The 17,987-nt window shown below is 40.2% G+C and overlaps 1 protein-coding gene across 1 annotated transcript in view; it reads right to left on the minus strand.

Moving 5' to 3' along the window:
- Window positions 1-17,987, minus strand: part of SON (SON DNA and RNA binding protein) — a 33,179-nt gene that overhangs the window by 11,120 nt on the left and 4,072 nt on the right. Inside the window, 4 exon segments of the mRNA XM_045085126.1 lie at window positions 6,349-6,537; window positions 6,707-6,853; window positions 8,764-8,924; window positions 10,570-16,503. Of these exon segments, the coding sequence (XP_044941061.1) occupies window positions 6,349-6,537; window positions 6,707-6,853; window positions 8,764-8,924; window positions 10,570-16,503 (6,431 nt within the window).

The following is a 17,987-nucleotide window of genomic DNA, read 5'->3' on the forward strand; positions in this document are numbered from 1 at the left end:
TATAGCAGAAAAGGAATATGTGACAATGAGAGACTAGTTCTATCTCATGCATTAAGAATTACTAATCTTTTTGGGTGCCTGGGTGGCTCAGTTGGTTAAGTGACTGCCTTCAGCTCAGGTCACAATCCTGGAGTCCTGGGGTCGAGTCCCGCATTGGGCTCCCTGTTTGGCAGAGAGTCTGTTTCTCCCTCTGACCCTCCCCCTTCTCATACTCTCTCCCTCTCAAATAAATAAATAAAATCTAAAAAAAAAAAAAAAAAAAAAAAGAATTACTAATCTTCCTTTTCCTACCTTCAGAATGAACCCTTTTCTTGCATCACTCTTAGTTATCTTGCTGAATCATAATACTCTGCTAGCAAAATAAAAATTTTTTCACCCAGATTCTTCTGTATTACCTTCTTAAAAATGAAAAGTAAAATGAATCTAAACTCATTCTGTAATTATACTGTTTACAGATCACAGGAAAGAAGATCTTAAATTTCTCAGTCAATATAGTAATTATCCATACTAATTATGTCTGGGGCCTATAAAAAATATGTAGGCAAAATCACAAGTAAACACTAAAAGCTTTAGTATCTTCACTCTTTACACTTCTACTCTAATTCTGATTAAATGCTGGTACTTTAAATGAGAACCCAGATATTTCGGGCTGAAATTTACATTCCTTTGGACTATCTTAAATGTTTCCTAAAACTGTTTGGCAGGATTATCGATGTAATTCGAAGGCCCACCAAATACACCCCAAATACTATTCATCAACCTTGCCTGAACTACTCTGTGTAGCAGTCTATAAACTTTTGATGTTTAGATATAGATGGGTTTTTATTCAAATAAGTCTAAGCTTATAGGAAGTAATGTGGAAAATCTATCTACCCACCACCCTAAGCCCTGATTCCCAATTTCCAACTATGGATTTAGCCTTAAATAGGCAGTTAAGATGGCTTTGAAAGTTCCCAACTTTTCCAGAATAAAATTTTTCCCAACTGGAAAGCAAATGAATACACCTATCTTTGAATTCCGCCATCTGGAAACATATCTTCATACTTTTTTCTTTTTAAGCTTTACTGAATAAGCAGATAACCTAAATGTCTCGTCGTTTATCCCCAGGATGAAACTTCATTCAAATCTCAGTAATACTTTGTTATATTCACATCTCACGCTGGAAGAAATTTTAATATGACAACCTTGATGTTTAATATAAATTTGCTTTAGATAGAATTACAACTACTTTCTTCCTGAAGTAACATAATTTACTCAACAGGCTTACCAAGTGAGCTGCAAATTCATGTCAAAACCTTATTACCCAACACTAATCTATTAGTTTTATATTCGTATTTTTAAATGTGAAGAAATATACTCAAAATAAAATAAACCAGGATTATCTTAACCGCTCAAGGATCCTCAAGAGTTTGAATCAAAAACCATGTTTCCGGTTTTCAAGGTAATTCAAAATATGCAACAATGCACAAAAAGCCAAATATAATCCCCAAAGCATTAATACTCAAGGACTAGACCAAATGTTATGTATCAGCATTAAAATTCCCATACAGTATAGAGCTATTCTTTAGAACATTCTCTACAGTATAGAGCTATTCTTTAGAACATTCTCTACAATGACAGCAAGTGAGCACTTGAAATGTGTCTACTAGGGCAATAAATGAACTGATCTTTCAGTGGCCAGTGACTACATTGGACTATATGTTGTGCATATATGTGTGTACATAAACAGTATACAGTGGGTTATACTATATAGTGAACTTCAGAGCCTTAACCATCTTTTTAACGTTGCTCAGAAACAGGAATATGTCAAAGGTACCAAAATGATGCTTCTTAAAAAGCCCTTCTAGGGGTGCCTGGGTGGCTCAGTGAGTTAAGCCTCTGCCTTTGGCTCAGGTCTTGATCTCAGTGTCCTGGATCAAGCCCCACATGGGGCTTTCTGCTCAGCAGGGAGCCTGCTTCCCCTCTCCCCCCCAAAAACCCCCTTCTCTGCCTACTTGTGCTCTCTGTCAAATAAATAAAATAAAATAAAATAAAATAAAATAAAATAAATTTTTTTAAAGCCCTTCTAAAAGCAAATGGGGAAATAATCTTAAATCTCATAAAGTAGTATTGTCAAGTTGTCATCACAAGCCTTATTTGTTTCCCTTAATATACTGCAGATTTCTTCAAGTTTAATTATGATACCATAATAATATTCTAAGTATTGTAACAGGGGAAATGTTTAATTTCCTTTAGGCTAGAACTTATTCTAAGAAGTAAAATCTATGTAAGAGTATACTGAATTATAATTCCAGTTCTCATATTAATAAAAACCTATCCAAGTTATTTTATCTCTGTACTACAGCAACACCACCAATTACTTCTTCCATAATCCACAAGTGTCAGGAATAATGAAATCCATAGTATAACATGCATTTCACAGCCCAAATTATTGTGTGCCTTCTGTTATCTTCTTCATTTTAAAAAACCCTAAATCAAAAAGAAAAAAAAAACACACACACACACACACACAAACCCTAAGTCAATTTACTTCTCCCTTTTGTCAACCCAACTACTTACATAAATAAAACTATTACCTTAGGTATTTCTTACAAAGTCAATGAAAGGATACAAAAGGGCTAAAAAGAAGTATTAGGAGGGGGTCAGTCAGATAAAGAAAAGAAAAGAAGCCCTGTAATATGGCAATTACAATCTGTAAAGATAACTGCAGGTATCTTAAAAGACAGTATAAAAGGAACCTTTTAATTTTAAGCACATGAAACTAAGAAAATGCATCTGACCTATATGTAAAACAGGATTTTAAAATACTTGGTAAAAATTAACAAGTTACAAAGAGAAGATGACAACTACAAAAACAAAAGCCACACAAAATAGAGTATCTCAGTTGTCATGCGTTGGGTTTTTAAACCACGAATTATAAATCTTTTTATTACATTATATAGAATTTTCTAGTGTAACTCTTCTACATTTAATCTAAATAAACTACAATAAGAAAACAAACAGATAACCTATTAAATGGTTCCAAGAAATTCGGTGTTAATCACCGAGGAGAATCCAAGGAAAGAATGCATGACAAGGCTGTATTTAACCATTCTAGCGCTGCCAGGACCCATGTGTTTAATTTTCAGTTAAAACTTACATCTTATTCCAAGAATTGAGCTTTCCTAAACTATAAATTTAGAACTTCTACACTTAAGAGAACTGTAGCTCCACTGGGATGTGAATTTTCAATAAAACAAACCAGGCACACTGTCTACCTCCCTCTGAACCTCTAAATATTTATGATTAATAGTAAACCCAAGGAAATTTTATGTCAAAGATTACATTTAAATCTTCTACCCAGTAAGTCTCTATCCTAATTACCAAGAATTAGTGCCCCCAAGGACGATTTTTTATGTATTAGTTTTCCAACATTTTTGATTTCACTGTTTTTGATTCAAATTCACACAAATAGGGTCAAAGTTCTGTAGTCACTCCTTACTGAGGATGCTGCTGGCTGGCTTCAGGGTAGGAAGACGATGCTATGGCAGTAAGGCACAGTCTGATGAGCTGATAATCCGTAAGATACGGATTTATGTTGATCCATCCACATCTATCCACTCACGCTTATGTCAAAGAGCACTCATGTGCAAGACAATTGGTGGGGTTAAGGATTACAGCAAAGCTAAGATCGAATCTGTGATCTTTGCTTAAATGTTTTAAGCTCAAAACTAAAAACACCACAAACTCCATTTACATTAAAATGAAAAAGATTGGTAAGTTAAAAAAAAAATACTACTCATTTAAAACATGACCATTTGAAAGAACTTTCCTTTTACTCTACAAAAAGGCTTTATTTCAACCCCTGACAGGGAATCAAAAGGGTCAATGCTCCCATAAATGACACCAACAGTATTCCACAAACACTGGTGTATAGAACATAATCTTACAAATGAATTTGCAAGCTATAGCTAAGTAACTGGAACTAAACATTTTATATTGTGACCATTTCCTCGAGGTGTTTACCATTACTGTTGTATAAAAGTAGAGATCTAAAAGGCAAAACAAAACCCTACTCCTTTTCCTCTTGTAAAACTTTTGGGATTGTTTCTGCTTAAAATTAAAGTTAACCTATATATTTTTTCAGTCTCATCTTCTAAGAAACTAGCTCAAAGAGTTCTGATATCAAAAGTTGTATATAACCTCCCACAGAAGAAATCCACTTTTTTAAGCCCTCTGAACTTTTTCTGCTGCTTTCATGAAAGACCGCTTAATATTAAATTTGAACACCCAACTTTTCCCCTCGGGATTTCTTTGGAATAATTCCCCCCATTTTTAAAATGTGACAATGAATTTTGAGGAGAGACATGGCTAAGGCACCTCACTATCAGTGTCAAGACTGAAAGTGGCAGAGTATTAAACTTCAAATATATATATATATATATATATATATATATATATATAAAAAAAACATAGTCTTAATAAAAAAAAAAACATTCATCAGGATTCACTAAGCATTTTTCCCATGTTCAACTAAGGTTAAAATAGTTATGATCATGTCTCAGGATAATCCCTTGGAATTTTTCAATATTTCTAGGGCTTCACTCAGCTTAAAATTTTTTCTCACATAAATAATCTTCTTGTGTTTTTCCCAACTCTGTTAAATGATTCATCTCCGAGTTACCAAAAGCCTATGTATCAGAATTTCTAAATAAGTCTGTTTGGCCCTCATATCATGATTTATATTCAGCTACTATAAGATTTAAGTCCATTGCAAATGTCAGTTAACCTTTCCCTCTTGAGATGTGCAGGTAGCCTGATTTGGGGAATTAGCAACTGAACTACTGAACTGGCTTTACTAAAACATTGTCCAAACCAACTATGCCTTCCTCACTGGTGATAGTTTAACTTGCTTCAACTGCTGAATCCCATGTAAATATAAATCATCACTGGGGACTATAAGTTCCATTAGCTAATTATCATGTCTGGCTTAATCATATAGAACTTGCTCTCTCTCAAAATGCCACAGGTCCAAAAAACAAAAACAAAAAACAAAAAACCACACCACAGTGAAAATGTCACCTGTGAATAGCCCAGGGCAAAAAATACACTATCAAAAGATTTCTGATTTGGGTTCTGTTCACTTTCTGATTTTACAAACAGGATTTATTTGTAATAATGGAGGTGTTTAGTGGAAAATGATATGGCCAATGAAGGGAACCCGAGTTGGAGAGAACAGGTCTCTTTGACCTATGTTATCCCAGAACTGCAAGAAAAGAAGTGGGGAAGAAGTCCCACATTGTAAGGGCATCGTATCTAGTCCAGTGCTTGGACAAACATCTGGGCTTTGGAACCAAGGGCAAGAGGTGATAACTAGTCTATAGTATCATTCAAAAACTCCCACCCCCCCCTAGTAAGTCTCCACCCCCCCAGATCCCCCAAGCGTGATTTTGCACAACAAGTTAAATAAAAGTAAACTGTTTATTAAAAGATACAGCAAAGGTACAGATACAGAGATACATACAAAGATACAGATATATATATATATTTACATATATATACAGTCTTGCTGTTTTCATGTGCACTGTACTTAGCAGCACATTATTTAATCAGGCAGCATTTTAATGGGGTTGTTTTGACACGTGGCATTACTACTGCGTCATTCTGACAAGATACAACTATAGCCTCATGGAAATTTCAAGGTGTGAATTCCACTTCTCCAACTTTTAATAGTAGCAAAGGGGAAGGAGAAGGGAAATAGGAGTACCAAGGCTGAGCATTAGGTTAAACACAAGAATTCCAAAGGGCCAAGGTAACACAGGGAAGGGAAAATGATTTAAATTAAAGGCTATCTGACAACAACCCAGAGAAACCATTATTTAAGGGCAATGGACTATGTATCCAAGATGCTCACACATCAGCCTACAATGACCTTTTCCAATCCAGTTCTTGTGTTGAACCTGAGGATCTGCCTCTCTCTGCTCAATCCCTCCACCCAGGGGATTTGCTACCACCAAAATCTAGAGCTATAGAGCCTTGAAGCAAAACGGGAAGCTAAATAGTTGTACCTTGGGCTACCTTCCCATAAGTGCAAGGAGGGCCCAATGTTGGGTAGGGATGTGATAACACTGTTCTCTGCAATTCGATGCTTTTCACTTTGTGGCTTGGTTCCACAAAGTGAATTGCATCGAGTTACTGTCAAATGAGAAGCTGCGGGTTGTTTCATCTGTCGTCTAACCCGGCCCTGCCGTTTAACCCGGCCCTAAGAAGAGTGAAACAGAATCCAAATCAGATATAAGGTAACAATAAAATGGGAGATTCAGGTATTAAAAAACAAAAAACAAAAAACACAATATTCCTCTTACTTACCTCAGAGGGCAAATTGCTGCTGAAAACATTATCATCATCTTTGTTTTCTTCACCATTTTTCTCTACAGGAACCCATTCTCCATACACACTATCTGCTTCTTTTTTTCGATGTTGCGATCCAGACGACACAGGAAACTCTTTCGTTAGCGTTACCTGGCTTTTTGGTGGAGTTGGCTTTGCCGCAGCAATCTAAAAAATAATGTATTTCCTTAATTAAAACTGAAAAGACTTTCAACATAATCGGAAAACAGTTTCATTCATTTTTTCTCACAGTACATAATCCAAAAATTAAAACACTAAATTCGAGTTTTATTTAGTCTCTATGCTGTTTCATCAAGCCATAAACTCTAATACTCACATTCAGATTGAAAAAAATGGGTTTGGGTTCACTGAGTTTAAAGGGATGATGATAAAAAGGAGGTTCTTCTTCCTCTTCGTCTGAAACATGAGGTTTATTCACTATCACATCATCATCTTCTTTACTCTGTGCGATCTGTTTGCATTTCTTAAAAAAATAAAAACAAAAAATAAATCTTACACTTTATATGGAATAAAATGCAATTAAAAAATCAAAACCACATAAAATCAACTTTTAGCAATAAAACAAGATTAACAACAGGTTTTAGGTAAGTAACTTAACTTATTAGCTATTATTTAAACACACTCTAGCTGGTCAGTCAGTCAACAACATTTATTGAGCACCTACTATGTGCAGAGCACTGTACTGGGCACTGTCCAGGGAATACAAAAAAAAAAAAAAAAAAAAAAAAGTAGAAGACATGGTCCCTGCTCCCAAGGAGCTTACAATCTAGTTCAAGAAAGAGAATTACATACACGTGAAATAACTGAGGAACGCTTTTACAGAGCAACACAATTAACAAGTGCAAACTGATATAATACAAACTGAGTACATAAGTGCTGAAACAACAAAAGCTTAAGAGAAAACAGAATCAGGCAGAATTTGGTAATCAAGGGCTATTCCTTGAAGAATTCTAAGCCAGATTTTCATAGTTAAGAACAAGGATTGGCAGGAAAAGAAAAAGAGTCATCCTAGTTAGATGGTGATATAAAGGTGAGAAACTTACTGGAAGAAAAAAAGGTCTGAAAATGAGGCTTAAAAACATAAGGGAAACACTAAGCGTTCACAAGGTTTTAGATAAGGAGCTGAGATTTGATGCGCAAATAGAAGCTTTCACTAAGTTCTTAAATTAAAAAAGTTGTAATTCATATTGCAATAAATCTAAGTTTGAAAACAAATTAAGGAACTATATGAACCCCCAAATGCATGGCAAAATAAAAAATGTGAAACTTCTCCAACTAGGTTAGATGTAATTGTCTCTCCATAAATGTTCAGTAAGTTGAGTCTCTAAAGGAACAAAACTCAAGAATGAAAAATAAGGCATGATGGAGAGGGTGTTAAGTGATGAGGTCTGACACATAAAGCTAAGTCCATTCCTTCCCGAGAAGCTAAGGAACAGACTCCATTACCTGGCTTTATAAAAAGGTCAGAATAAATTTGGGTGGACTTGTCTATACAAGCAGAATTTGTCACATCCATCATCAATTGAAAATGTTACAATAGGATAAAAAGCTCAACTGGCCAAAAAACACAGAGTATATACCAAGCTTGTAAAGGGGAACAGAATATATTGACAGTGGCAGGCTGGCATAAGGCTAGCCAATAACAAGTTTCAATATATGAAACAGCGTGATATTTCTGGATCCTAGCAGCAATATTTCAGCGTCCTCCCAAAAAAAAAAATAAAAATAATATTAACAAAACAAAGCCAAAAAAAAGCCTCAGTTGAAAAGATCAAATTCTTAAAAACAAAAGTAAGTGTGTTTAAAATATGTTACTGCCAAAACCCGAACCGCAGGAAGAACTGATAATGGCCGGCCATTATCACCAATGGCTGGTACCAAACAGCCAAAACCCGAAATGTTGATGCGTAAGAAGTTCCTTTCAGGCAATGGCCAGCTATTCTCATTAATTTCCAAGCTCCGGTGGCAAAAGATCATTTCTGAAGATTGTCTGTGTCTTTGCGTATATGCAGTATACTCGTGGCGATCAGTGAACACGTCGTGAATGGAAACGAAACTGTAGGCGAGCTTCTGCGTGTTGCTCACTCAACACCTCCTCCATTCAAACGAACCGTCCCACTCCTCAGTCAGTTTGGCTTCTAAAACTGGAAAGCAAAAGTAATGGGAAGTAACTTTTAGCTAGCGGAGCTTAGCCATCCCGGATAATGGCCTGCTAAACAGAGCTTCTGCCGCTGCCACATCTGTATTTCGGGTTTTGGCCACTCGGTGCCAGCCATTATCAGTTCAGCCCACAATTCGGGTTTTGGCACGCTCCAGAGTCAACATCACTGAAATAATCCATTTAAGAATGTAAACAAATTCTGTCTAGCTTACCTCAGTTAGTTCTTCTATAGTAGCTCCTCCTGACTTTTTAGCTACTTTCTCTTCTATTGTAGGTGGAGGTGCAGGCTTTAGGTTTGGCGGTAAAGGAACACCAGCCTTAGCACACATGGCAGCTGCATTAGCTTTGGCTATTTCAAGTAACTGAGCCTTATCTGGAAGAGGAAAATATAAGCAGTTTTCCTACAGGCTAATACACTTTGTATTATCTAAAGTCTGATATGGCAACAAAATTAAAAGCATCAATTTTCTGCCCTAATATACAGCTGTGATCAAATCACTCCTTGGCTGAGTTTTTAAGTAAATGACGCTAGTAAGTTGACATTTAGCTTCCCATTCAAATACTATACAAAATAGCTAAATTATACAATGGTCACTCTAACACACACACACACACACACACACGGCATAGCCTTCTTTATTTTCCTATGATGCCCTTGAACTTTCCTTCTAATATCTGACATTTTAAATCACTCTTTAAGCCAAGTACAAGTGCCAACTCTTCTAACAGGACTTAAGTCAGAATTTAACACTTCTCCAAAGTGCCTTATCTATACCAGTACTTACAGTAATCACCACAATCTGTTTTTTTTGGCAGGTTATGATTTAGTAAAAGAGACATATATGCATTTTATCCACGTCTCCTCTACCAACCTATAATCATTTCAAAGATGTCATTCTATGAATAAAAAAAGAACTCAACTTTTGTTGAACTGGATGCATTTTCCCTCACTGTTCTGTTAGGGCCTTCTTCTTTGGACTGACCTAGAAATGTCCAATCTACTAAGGTAATGATAAATTATCCAGTACTACTGCAGGTAGTAATACACTAGCCATCAAGTTTTAATCATCCCCACACACTTATTACATCAAGAGAAACAAGTGCACTTCACTTTTTAAAGCAGATTATTAAAATACAAGTCATTTTAGTAAATTTGACTTTGTTTTGCTAGTATCACCCACCCAGATAAAAACTCCACACATGCAAAATTCCCTATTCACTTCCTTTCCGTTCTTTATCCCTTATACCAATCAGAATTACCTTCACACAGATTTAACAGCCCTGTGTTGCCATTTTCAAACATGTAACTTACTAAAAAAGAGATACTGTAATTTTAGGCCTATTTGTAAGAATCTATGTTGGAACAGATATAATAAAACAATTGAGCATATAAGCCTTGTCATTAACTAGACTTGTACTTTCTATCTTTATTTATGGAAGAGAGCTGAAGCAAACTAAAACTTTCAAGCATGAAAACACTTTGGTTCTACCACAGTCCAAAACAGGCCTTTTAAAAAAATTTAAAAAACAAACAAACAAAAAACCTTTAATTATAAGTGTACTTATCCCTACACAATTTCCAAATACAAGCAAATCTAATTACCACTGATCCTTGAGTAATGAGAAGGGTTAAAGGCACTGGCTGACTCCTGTGTAGCTGAAAACTGCATGTAAATTTGACTACCCAAAAACTTAACTCTGATAATCTACTGGTGACTGGAAGCCTTACTGACAACATAAACAGATCAACACATATTTTGTATATGTATTACATGCTATGTGCTAAAGAAAAAAAAATTTTAAATCATAAGGAAAATACAATACTACCACCTCATTTATCAAAAATATCCACATGTAAGTAGACCCATCCAGTTCAAACCCATGTTCCCAGAGTCCACTAAAGAAACTTAAAGACAGAAATACTTACTGTCAACCAATCACCCTTTTCTGACTCTAAGATCAGAAAACAATTATTTAAGACATTCTCTATTACGATGCCATTAATTAAAATGACTTACTCAAATCTGTTAGGCGTTTAGGTGATCTGCCTCTTTCAGAAGACCTGGACCGTTTACGGCGGATGGGAGATCTGCTAAACCTTCTTCTCAATGGTGTTCGTGATCTCCTTAATCTCACTGGTGAGATACTAAAGCTTCGTCTCCTAACCACAGACCTCGATCTTCTCCGGCGACTAGGGGTGCGGCTCCGGCGGCTTGGGGTGCGGCTCCGGCGGCTTGGGGTACGGCTCCGGCGGCTAGGGGTGCGGCTCCTACGGCTAGGCGTGCGGCTCCGGCGGCTTGGGGTGCGGCTCCGACGGCTTGGGGAAATACTAAAGCTCCTCCGCCCCACAGACCTAGATCTTCTTCGACGACTTGGTGTGTGACTCCGACTCCGACGACTTGGGGTGCGACTGCGAGCTCTAACTGTTTTCCGGTTATCCCTGGAACTTGATCTTTTTCTTTTTCTTTCCCTGGACTTTGACCTGTGCTTTGGAGATCTTTTGCGCTTCTCTTTTGATACAGAGCGCCTTCCTCTGGACTTTGACCTTGACCTGCTGCTCCTCCTCCTGCGTCTCGAACGGGACCTTGAACGCGTTTGAGAGCGATGAGACTTGGACTTAGATGATCTCTTCCTTGCCCTAGAACGAGATTCGCTGGTACGCTTGCGTGATTTGTGTTCAGAAGACTTGGAACGCTTACTTCGAGATCTTAATGAAGAGTCCCTTTTCTTCTCCTTCTCACCTTTGTCCCGGTTTTTGTTTTTCTTGCTTTTCTCATGTGTGTCCTTAACTTTTACAAAAATTTCATAATCATCTTTTTCCTCTGAAGACGACTCTGAAGCTCTTTCTGGTATACTGATTACAACTGGACTGGCAGCAGATTTGTCACGTTCAACCTCACTTGGAAGTAAAGGTCCCTCAATGCCAGCTCTAAGGCTTGTAAGACGTTCCATGTCCTTAGGAAGTAATGGTCTTACTAAATCTGCTTCATTAATATCATCAATAGTGGCAGAAAATCCTGAATCTGACTGTATCTCTTTAGTAGGGAGAGGTATTTCTTTATCTTCTCCACTGCTTTCTTTAGGACTGAGAGCAACTGCTAATGTCTGGTCACAGTCTTTTATAGATAATGGTCCTTCTGCATCCTTATTAATAAAGTTATTAGATGGTAAATCAAGATGAATGTCTTTAGCAGGCAAAGGTCCCTCTATGTCAGCTTCGCTACCACCACTAGGGCTAGTGGAAATGATCATGTCATGTTCAGTATCTTGAGCAGTTAAAGATACTTCAGCATCATAATTACTAACTGAACCAAGAGCAGATGCTATGGCAAATTCAATACCCTTACTCGTTCCCACTGCATCAGGTTCAAGAGCAAGAGGGCCAGCAGACGACAGAGTTCCTCCATCAGCTTCACTAACACTAGAGCAGGTATCCAATACTGTGCATTGTTTAGTCTCACCGATCGACAGAATATTCCCTTCACCAATTTCACCAACAGCACCAGTACTGGCAGCAGACGCTGTATTATGTTCCATCTCTTGAGCAACAAAATGATTGTCTGTTTTAAGGTCTGTATCTGTACCATGTTCACTTTCATATGGGTCATTCTTCAGGTGTCCTTCAGCATGTGGCTCTTCATCTGAATGCATGGGAATCTCCTGCATGCCAATCTCTGGAGCTGTATTTTGATCACTAGATAGTAAATTCACTCCTTTTACAACACTAGACTCCAGTATCATTGGTGTAGACTCTAAAACCATCTCAGTTGGTATTACTTGGGTCTGCTCTGAGACAGTGACAGCAGGCTCTGAAATTATCACAGTGGGTTCTTGGACAGGAACAGATGGTTCTGAAACAACTGTATTAGACTGAGGGACTGACACTGCTGGTTCCAGCACAGGCACAGTAGGCTCCAGGGCAGAAACAACTGGCACAGGAGTGGTAACATGCTCAGATTCAGCCAAGGCCAGGGTCTCCGGGACACCCTCAGCAGGTGTGTCTGGAACAGCCACAGCTATTGGGTCAGAGACAGCCACAGCTGTTGGGTCAGGGATAGCCACGGCTGGGGGCTCTAGGACAGCTGCTGCTGCTGGGGGCTCTGGAACAGTCCCTGTTGGTGGCTCTGGGACAGCCACAGCTGGGAGCTCTGAAACAGCCATGGCTGGCAGCTCTAGAGTGCTCTGTGATGCCTCTGGATTAGCTGCAGCTGGATCCAAGAGAGACAGAGACACCTCTGAGGCATGTCCTGAAGCTTTCATGGAATCAAAGGTTTCTGCTGTCTCAGACATAACTGAAGACTCGGATGCTAATACAGTTGGTTCAGCTGACATTATGGTAGTTTCAGATACCATGTAAGTCACCGCTCTCTCTGGAACAACTTGATGTTCTTCTGCTACTACAGCAGACTCTACAGGTGTTGATGTAACCGAAGACTCTGGCTCTAATGCTGGGTCAGGAACAGTCACAGCGGCCTCTGACGCTAACGCTGAAGGATCTGATGCTGACACTGAATAATTAGCAGGTAATGCCGAAGGCTCGGAAATCTCACTTTGACTCACAGAAGGTTCAGACAGCGACACAGACTCTTCAGGAGGTAATGCGGGCACCTCAGTAGGCCAAGTATTTTCAGCTGTTAATGCTGACTGCTCAGTAGGTAATGCTGGACCCTCTGGTGGTTCCTCAGGAGGCAATGGTGGTGTCATTGGTGGCTCCTCAGGTGGCAATGGTGGCATTGTTGGAGGCTCTTCAGGAGGCAAAGGTGGCACCATATATGCCTCCGTATATGTATCAGTATAAGAATCGGTGTAAGAATCAGCTGCCATAGACATCATTGAACGATCAGCAGTGTAAGATGACATCATAGATCGGTCAGCTGCAGAGTACGATGACATCATAGACCGGTCAGCAGCAGAGTAGGACGACATCATAGACCGGTCGGCACTCATGGACATCATAGATCGGTCAGCCATTGGGGACATCATGGAGCGCTCGTAAGCTGACATCATAGAGCGTTCGTAAGCTGACATCATAGAGCGCTCAGCCATAGGGGACATCATAGAGCGCTCATAGGCTGACATCATAGAGCGCTCATAGGCTGACATCATAGAGCGCTCAGCCATAGGGGACATCATAGACCGCTCATAGGACATCATAGAGCGTTCATAAGATGACATCATGGAACGTTCTGCAGCATAGGACATCATCATAGAACGTCTAGATGCTAACATCAGGGGTCTTGGTGCTAACCTATATGGCCTGGGGGCTATTCTATAGGACCTGGGTGCTATCCTATAGGGTCTAGGAGACATCCTATACGGATCAGGAGTTAGTCTGTAGGGATCATGGCCTAATCTATAAGGGTCTTGCCCTAACCTGTAGGCATCATGGCCTAACCTGTAAGGGTCATGACCTAACCTATAAGGATCCTGAGCTAACCGGTAAGGATCCTGAGCTAACCTGTAGGGATCTGGAGATTTTGAACCCAACATTGCAGAATCTTGGGTACTAGATGCTAACATCTGGGCATCCATGGAACCAGATGCCAACATCTGGGCATCCATGGTGCCGGAGGCTAACATTTGAGAGTCCATAGTGCCTGATGCTAACATCTGAGAATCCATAGAGCTAGTAGCTAACATCTGGGAGTCCATGGTGCTGGTTGCTAACATCTGGGAGTCCATGGTGCTGGTTGCTAACATCTGGGAGTCCATGGAGCTGGTTGCTAACATCTGAGAGTCCATGGAGCTAGTTGCTAACATCTGAGAGTCCATGGAACTGGTTGCTAACATCTGGGAGTCCATGGAGCTGGTTGCTAACATCTGAGAGTCCATGGAGCTGGTTGCTAACATCTGGGAGTCCATGGAGCTGGTTGCTAACATCTGGGAGTCCATGGAGCTAGTTGCTAACATCTGGGAGTCCATGGAGCTAGTTGCTAACATCTGGGAGTCCATGGTGTTGGACGCTAGCATCTGGGAGTCCATGGTGTTGGACGCTAGCATCTGGGAGTCCATGGTGTTGGACGCTAACATATGGGTCTCCATGGTGTTAGAAGCTAACATATGGGATTCCTGAGCCATCAAGGGATCCACTCCTACTGTTACAGAAGTCTCCCCCACTAATGTAGTAGGCAGCTCCTGTGCTACCGTATTATAGGATTCCAGCGCTGTCGTCGAGGGCACCTCCAGGGACTGCGACACGGTCATCGTTGACAGCTCCGTTGTCACCACAGACTGAACAGAGATCTCCAGCGCCACAGTTGCCACAGGCTGCCCAGGCAACTCTGGTGCCCCAGGCTGCCCTGGCAACTCCAGCACCCCCGTTGCCAGAGGCTGCCCCAAAAGCTCCAGTGCTCCAGCTGCCCCAGACTGCCCCGAGAACTCCAGTGCCCCAGTTGCCATGAGCTGCCCAGGCAACTCCAGTGCCCCAGTTGCCACAGGCTGCCCTGACAACTCCAGTGCCCTAGTTGCCGAAGGCAGCCCTGGCAACTCTGGCACCCCAGTCACCGAAGGCTGCCCTGGCAACTCCAGCGCTGTTGTTGCCACTGGCTGTCCTGGCAACTCCAGCACCATCGCTGCCTCAGGTTGCCCCAGCAACCCTGTTGCCGTTGTCACCTCAGGCTGCCCAGGATGTTCCACCGCTGTCATCCCCACAGGCTGCTCCAACTCTGACGTCGTCACAGGTTGTTCGGTCAACTCCATTGCTACTGTTACCGCAGGCTGCCCTGGCAACTCTACTGCTGCTGTCACCGCAGGCAGCCCTGGCAACTCCTGTGCCATCACAGGTGGCTCTGGTACCTCCTGTGGTGGCTCCAACCCCACGGATGGTGCTGGAAGCCCTGGTAATTCCTGCGACAACTGTGGCACTGATGTCGCAGAGGGCCCCGGCAACTCAGGCACTGCCGTCGCAGGGGGCCCTAGCAACTCAGGCACTGGGGTAGAAAGGGGGCCTGGCAACTCTGGCAAGGGGGTAGCAGAGGGCCCAGGTAACTCCAGCACTGGAGTCACAGGGGGCCCCTGCAACTCCGGCTTGGAGGTCGCAGGTGGCCCCGGCAACTCCATCACTGAGGCCACCGACGACTCCGGCTGCTCCAACGCTGTGGTCTTGGGGAGCTCCGGCAACTCCTGTGGTCTTGTCATGGATGAATCTGCAATCTCCGATGGTACTTCGACAGGCTGCTCTGGCAATCTGACCCCTTCAGTTGCTGAGGACTCTGGAAAATCCATTGTTGTTGATGTGCTTGGCTCAGGGTGCACCTCAGTAGGTATCTCAGACAATAACACAAGGGTTTCTGAAGGCTCTAGCCCTTTTGCTACTGGAGGTTCTAACATGACCTTTGATTGCTCTGGAGGTGTGGTCTCCAAAGATTTCAACATAGGCTTCATCTGATACTCCATTGACATTGTTACAGCTGGCTCAGGTGACTTTAGCATTACTGTTGTAGTAGGCACTGGTGCCGTTGTAAAGGAATCCAAAATCTTTGTCATGGATGATTCCAGCGTGACTGCCACAGACTGCTCTGACTGCACTGAAATTGTTGATGTTGATGCAACGGACAGTTCTGCAGTTTTTGTAGCTGGCTTCAGAGTTTCTAAGGTGTGTGCCTCTGATACCTCCATTGATACCACAGGAGGTTCTAATACAACTGCAGGAGATTCACTGGTCTCAGAAAGGCCAAAAGCTCTTACAGGATGCTCCAGTGCCACCGCTGAAGGCTCAGAATCAAACTTCAAAAAGGAATCCGATTCTAAATCTATGTTCCCATCATGATGTGATTTCGCCTTTGATTCAGATTCTTCTGGCTGTCTTTTATACTTTTTTTCCTTTTCTTTCTTCTTTTTCTTCTTTTTATTTTTGTGCTTTTTATGCTTCTTTGACTTTTTGGTGGGAATTTCATCGGTAGGATCTGTTTGTACAGACACACATTTACTTTTTCTGGAGGCCTCCTTCAGGTCTGAAATTAAAGAAAATTAATTTTGTCAAACATTTCCCAAAGTAAGCTTAGCTAACTAATAAAGCTCATAAACAAAATTTACATCCCCACATTAAAACATTATAGTGTAAAGTTTCTTGTTAAATAAAGTTGCCAAATAAACTATCTTCTAAGAACCAATTATCTAAAGACTGAAATTTTTCCAAGTATTCCTTTCTACAACTACAAAGTCTGGGTTAAAATAAGTTCTCAGTTTATCACAAAAACTTCAAAGTCACATTAAAATGTGTTTTACTAAACCTATTTACAACTATTTTTTCCACCTCTCAAATTATAGCATGCTACTTTCAAACTACACTTAGGGAAAAATTTCCTATTATCAACTGTTAAAATTCCTTTAAAAATACGTATTATATAATTTTTAATGACTATTTAATAAGCCTATTTATACAAAAAGCAACATGGCACTGGCTCTGGAACAGACAGTCTGCTTTCAGATCCTGAATCAATTACCACTCACTAGATGAATGAACTTGGTGAAATTACGGACACTGTTGTCTCCTAGAGTTAGAGGACAAAGTAAAGTTAAAACATACAAAGTACTCGGAACAATGCCTGGCACATAGAAAGCCCTCAGCAAATGCTGGTGATTACTTTTACATACACAAAGGGCTAAACAACTAACGTAAAGCATCAACACGAAACTTGAATTTTATCTCATCGCACCCATGTTACATTCTAAATAAAAACAGCTTTTCCTTCAACACTCTTCTAAAATTACTGAAGTAATCTTAACGTCTTCACTTAAAAAAAAAAAAAGTGCAGGAAAGAAATTCTTTTTTTTTTTTTATTTATTTATTTTTTTTAAGATTTTATTTGTTTATTTGACAGAGAGAAATCACAAGTACACTGAGAGGCAGGCAGAGAGAGAGAGAGAAGGAAGCAGGCTCCCTGCTGAGCAGAGAGCCCGATGCGGGACTCGATCCCAGGACCCTGAGATCATGACCTGAGCCGAAGGCAGTGGCTTAACCCACTGAGCCACCCAGGCGCCCGCAGGAAAGAAATTCTTACACTCCTTTACATTTAACCCAAGAACACTGCATATCTGAAAGAAAAAAAAAGCTTTTCTACTTTACAACTAGACTAATTTACTCTAATGCCAGTATCAAATTAGATAAATTTTACTGATCCCAGAAAAGCTGATCAGAAACACAGGCCACTAAGACTATGAAAAAAAAAAAAAGAATACATGACAAAATCCATTCCAAAGCAAAACAATTTTCTATTTCTTATTTATTATCCACCTAATGCTAGTCAGCTAAGTTACACTTAAAGAAAAAGCTGATACAGTCATAAATCTAAGTAGAGCTGAAATCTATGCTTTTTTTTTTTTAACCATATTGATCAAAAATAATAAAAATAAAAAATAAAAACCCATAACCACCCCATTTTCAAAACGGAAGACAGACTGTTCGGGTTTTTGTTAAGATTTTATTTTTTTGACA

This window comes from Mustela putorius, unplaced genomic scaffold, assembly GCF_011764305.1.
Source record: "Mustela putorius furo isolate JIRA1106 unplaced genomic scaffold, ASM1176430v1.1 tig00000832_pilon_pilon_pilon, whole genome shotgun sequence".
NCBI classification, from domain to species: Eukaryota; Metazoa; Chordata; class Mammalia; order Carnivora; family Mustelidae; genus Mustela; species Mustela putorius.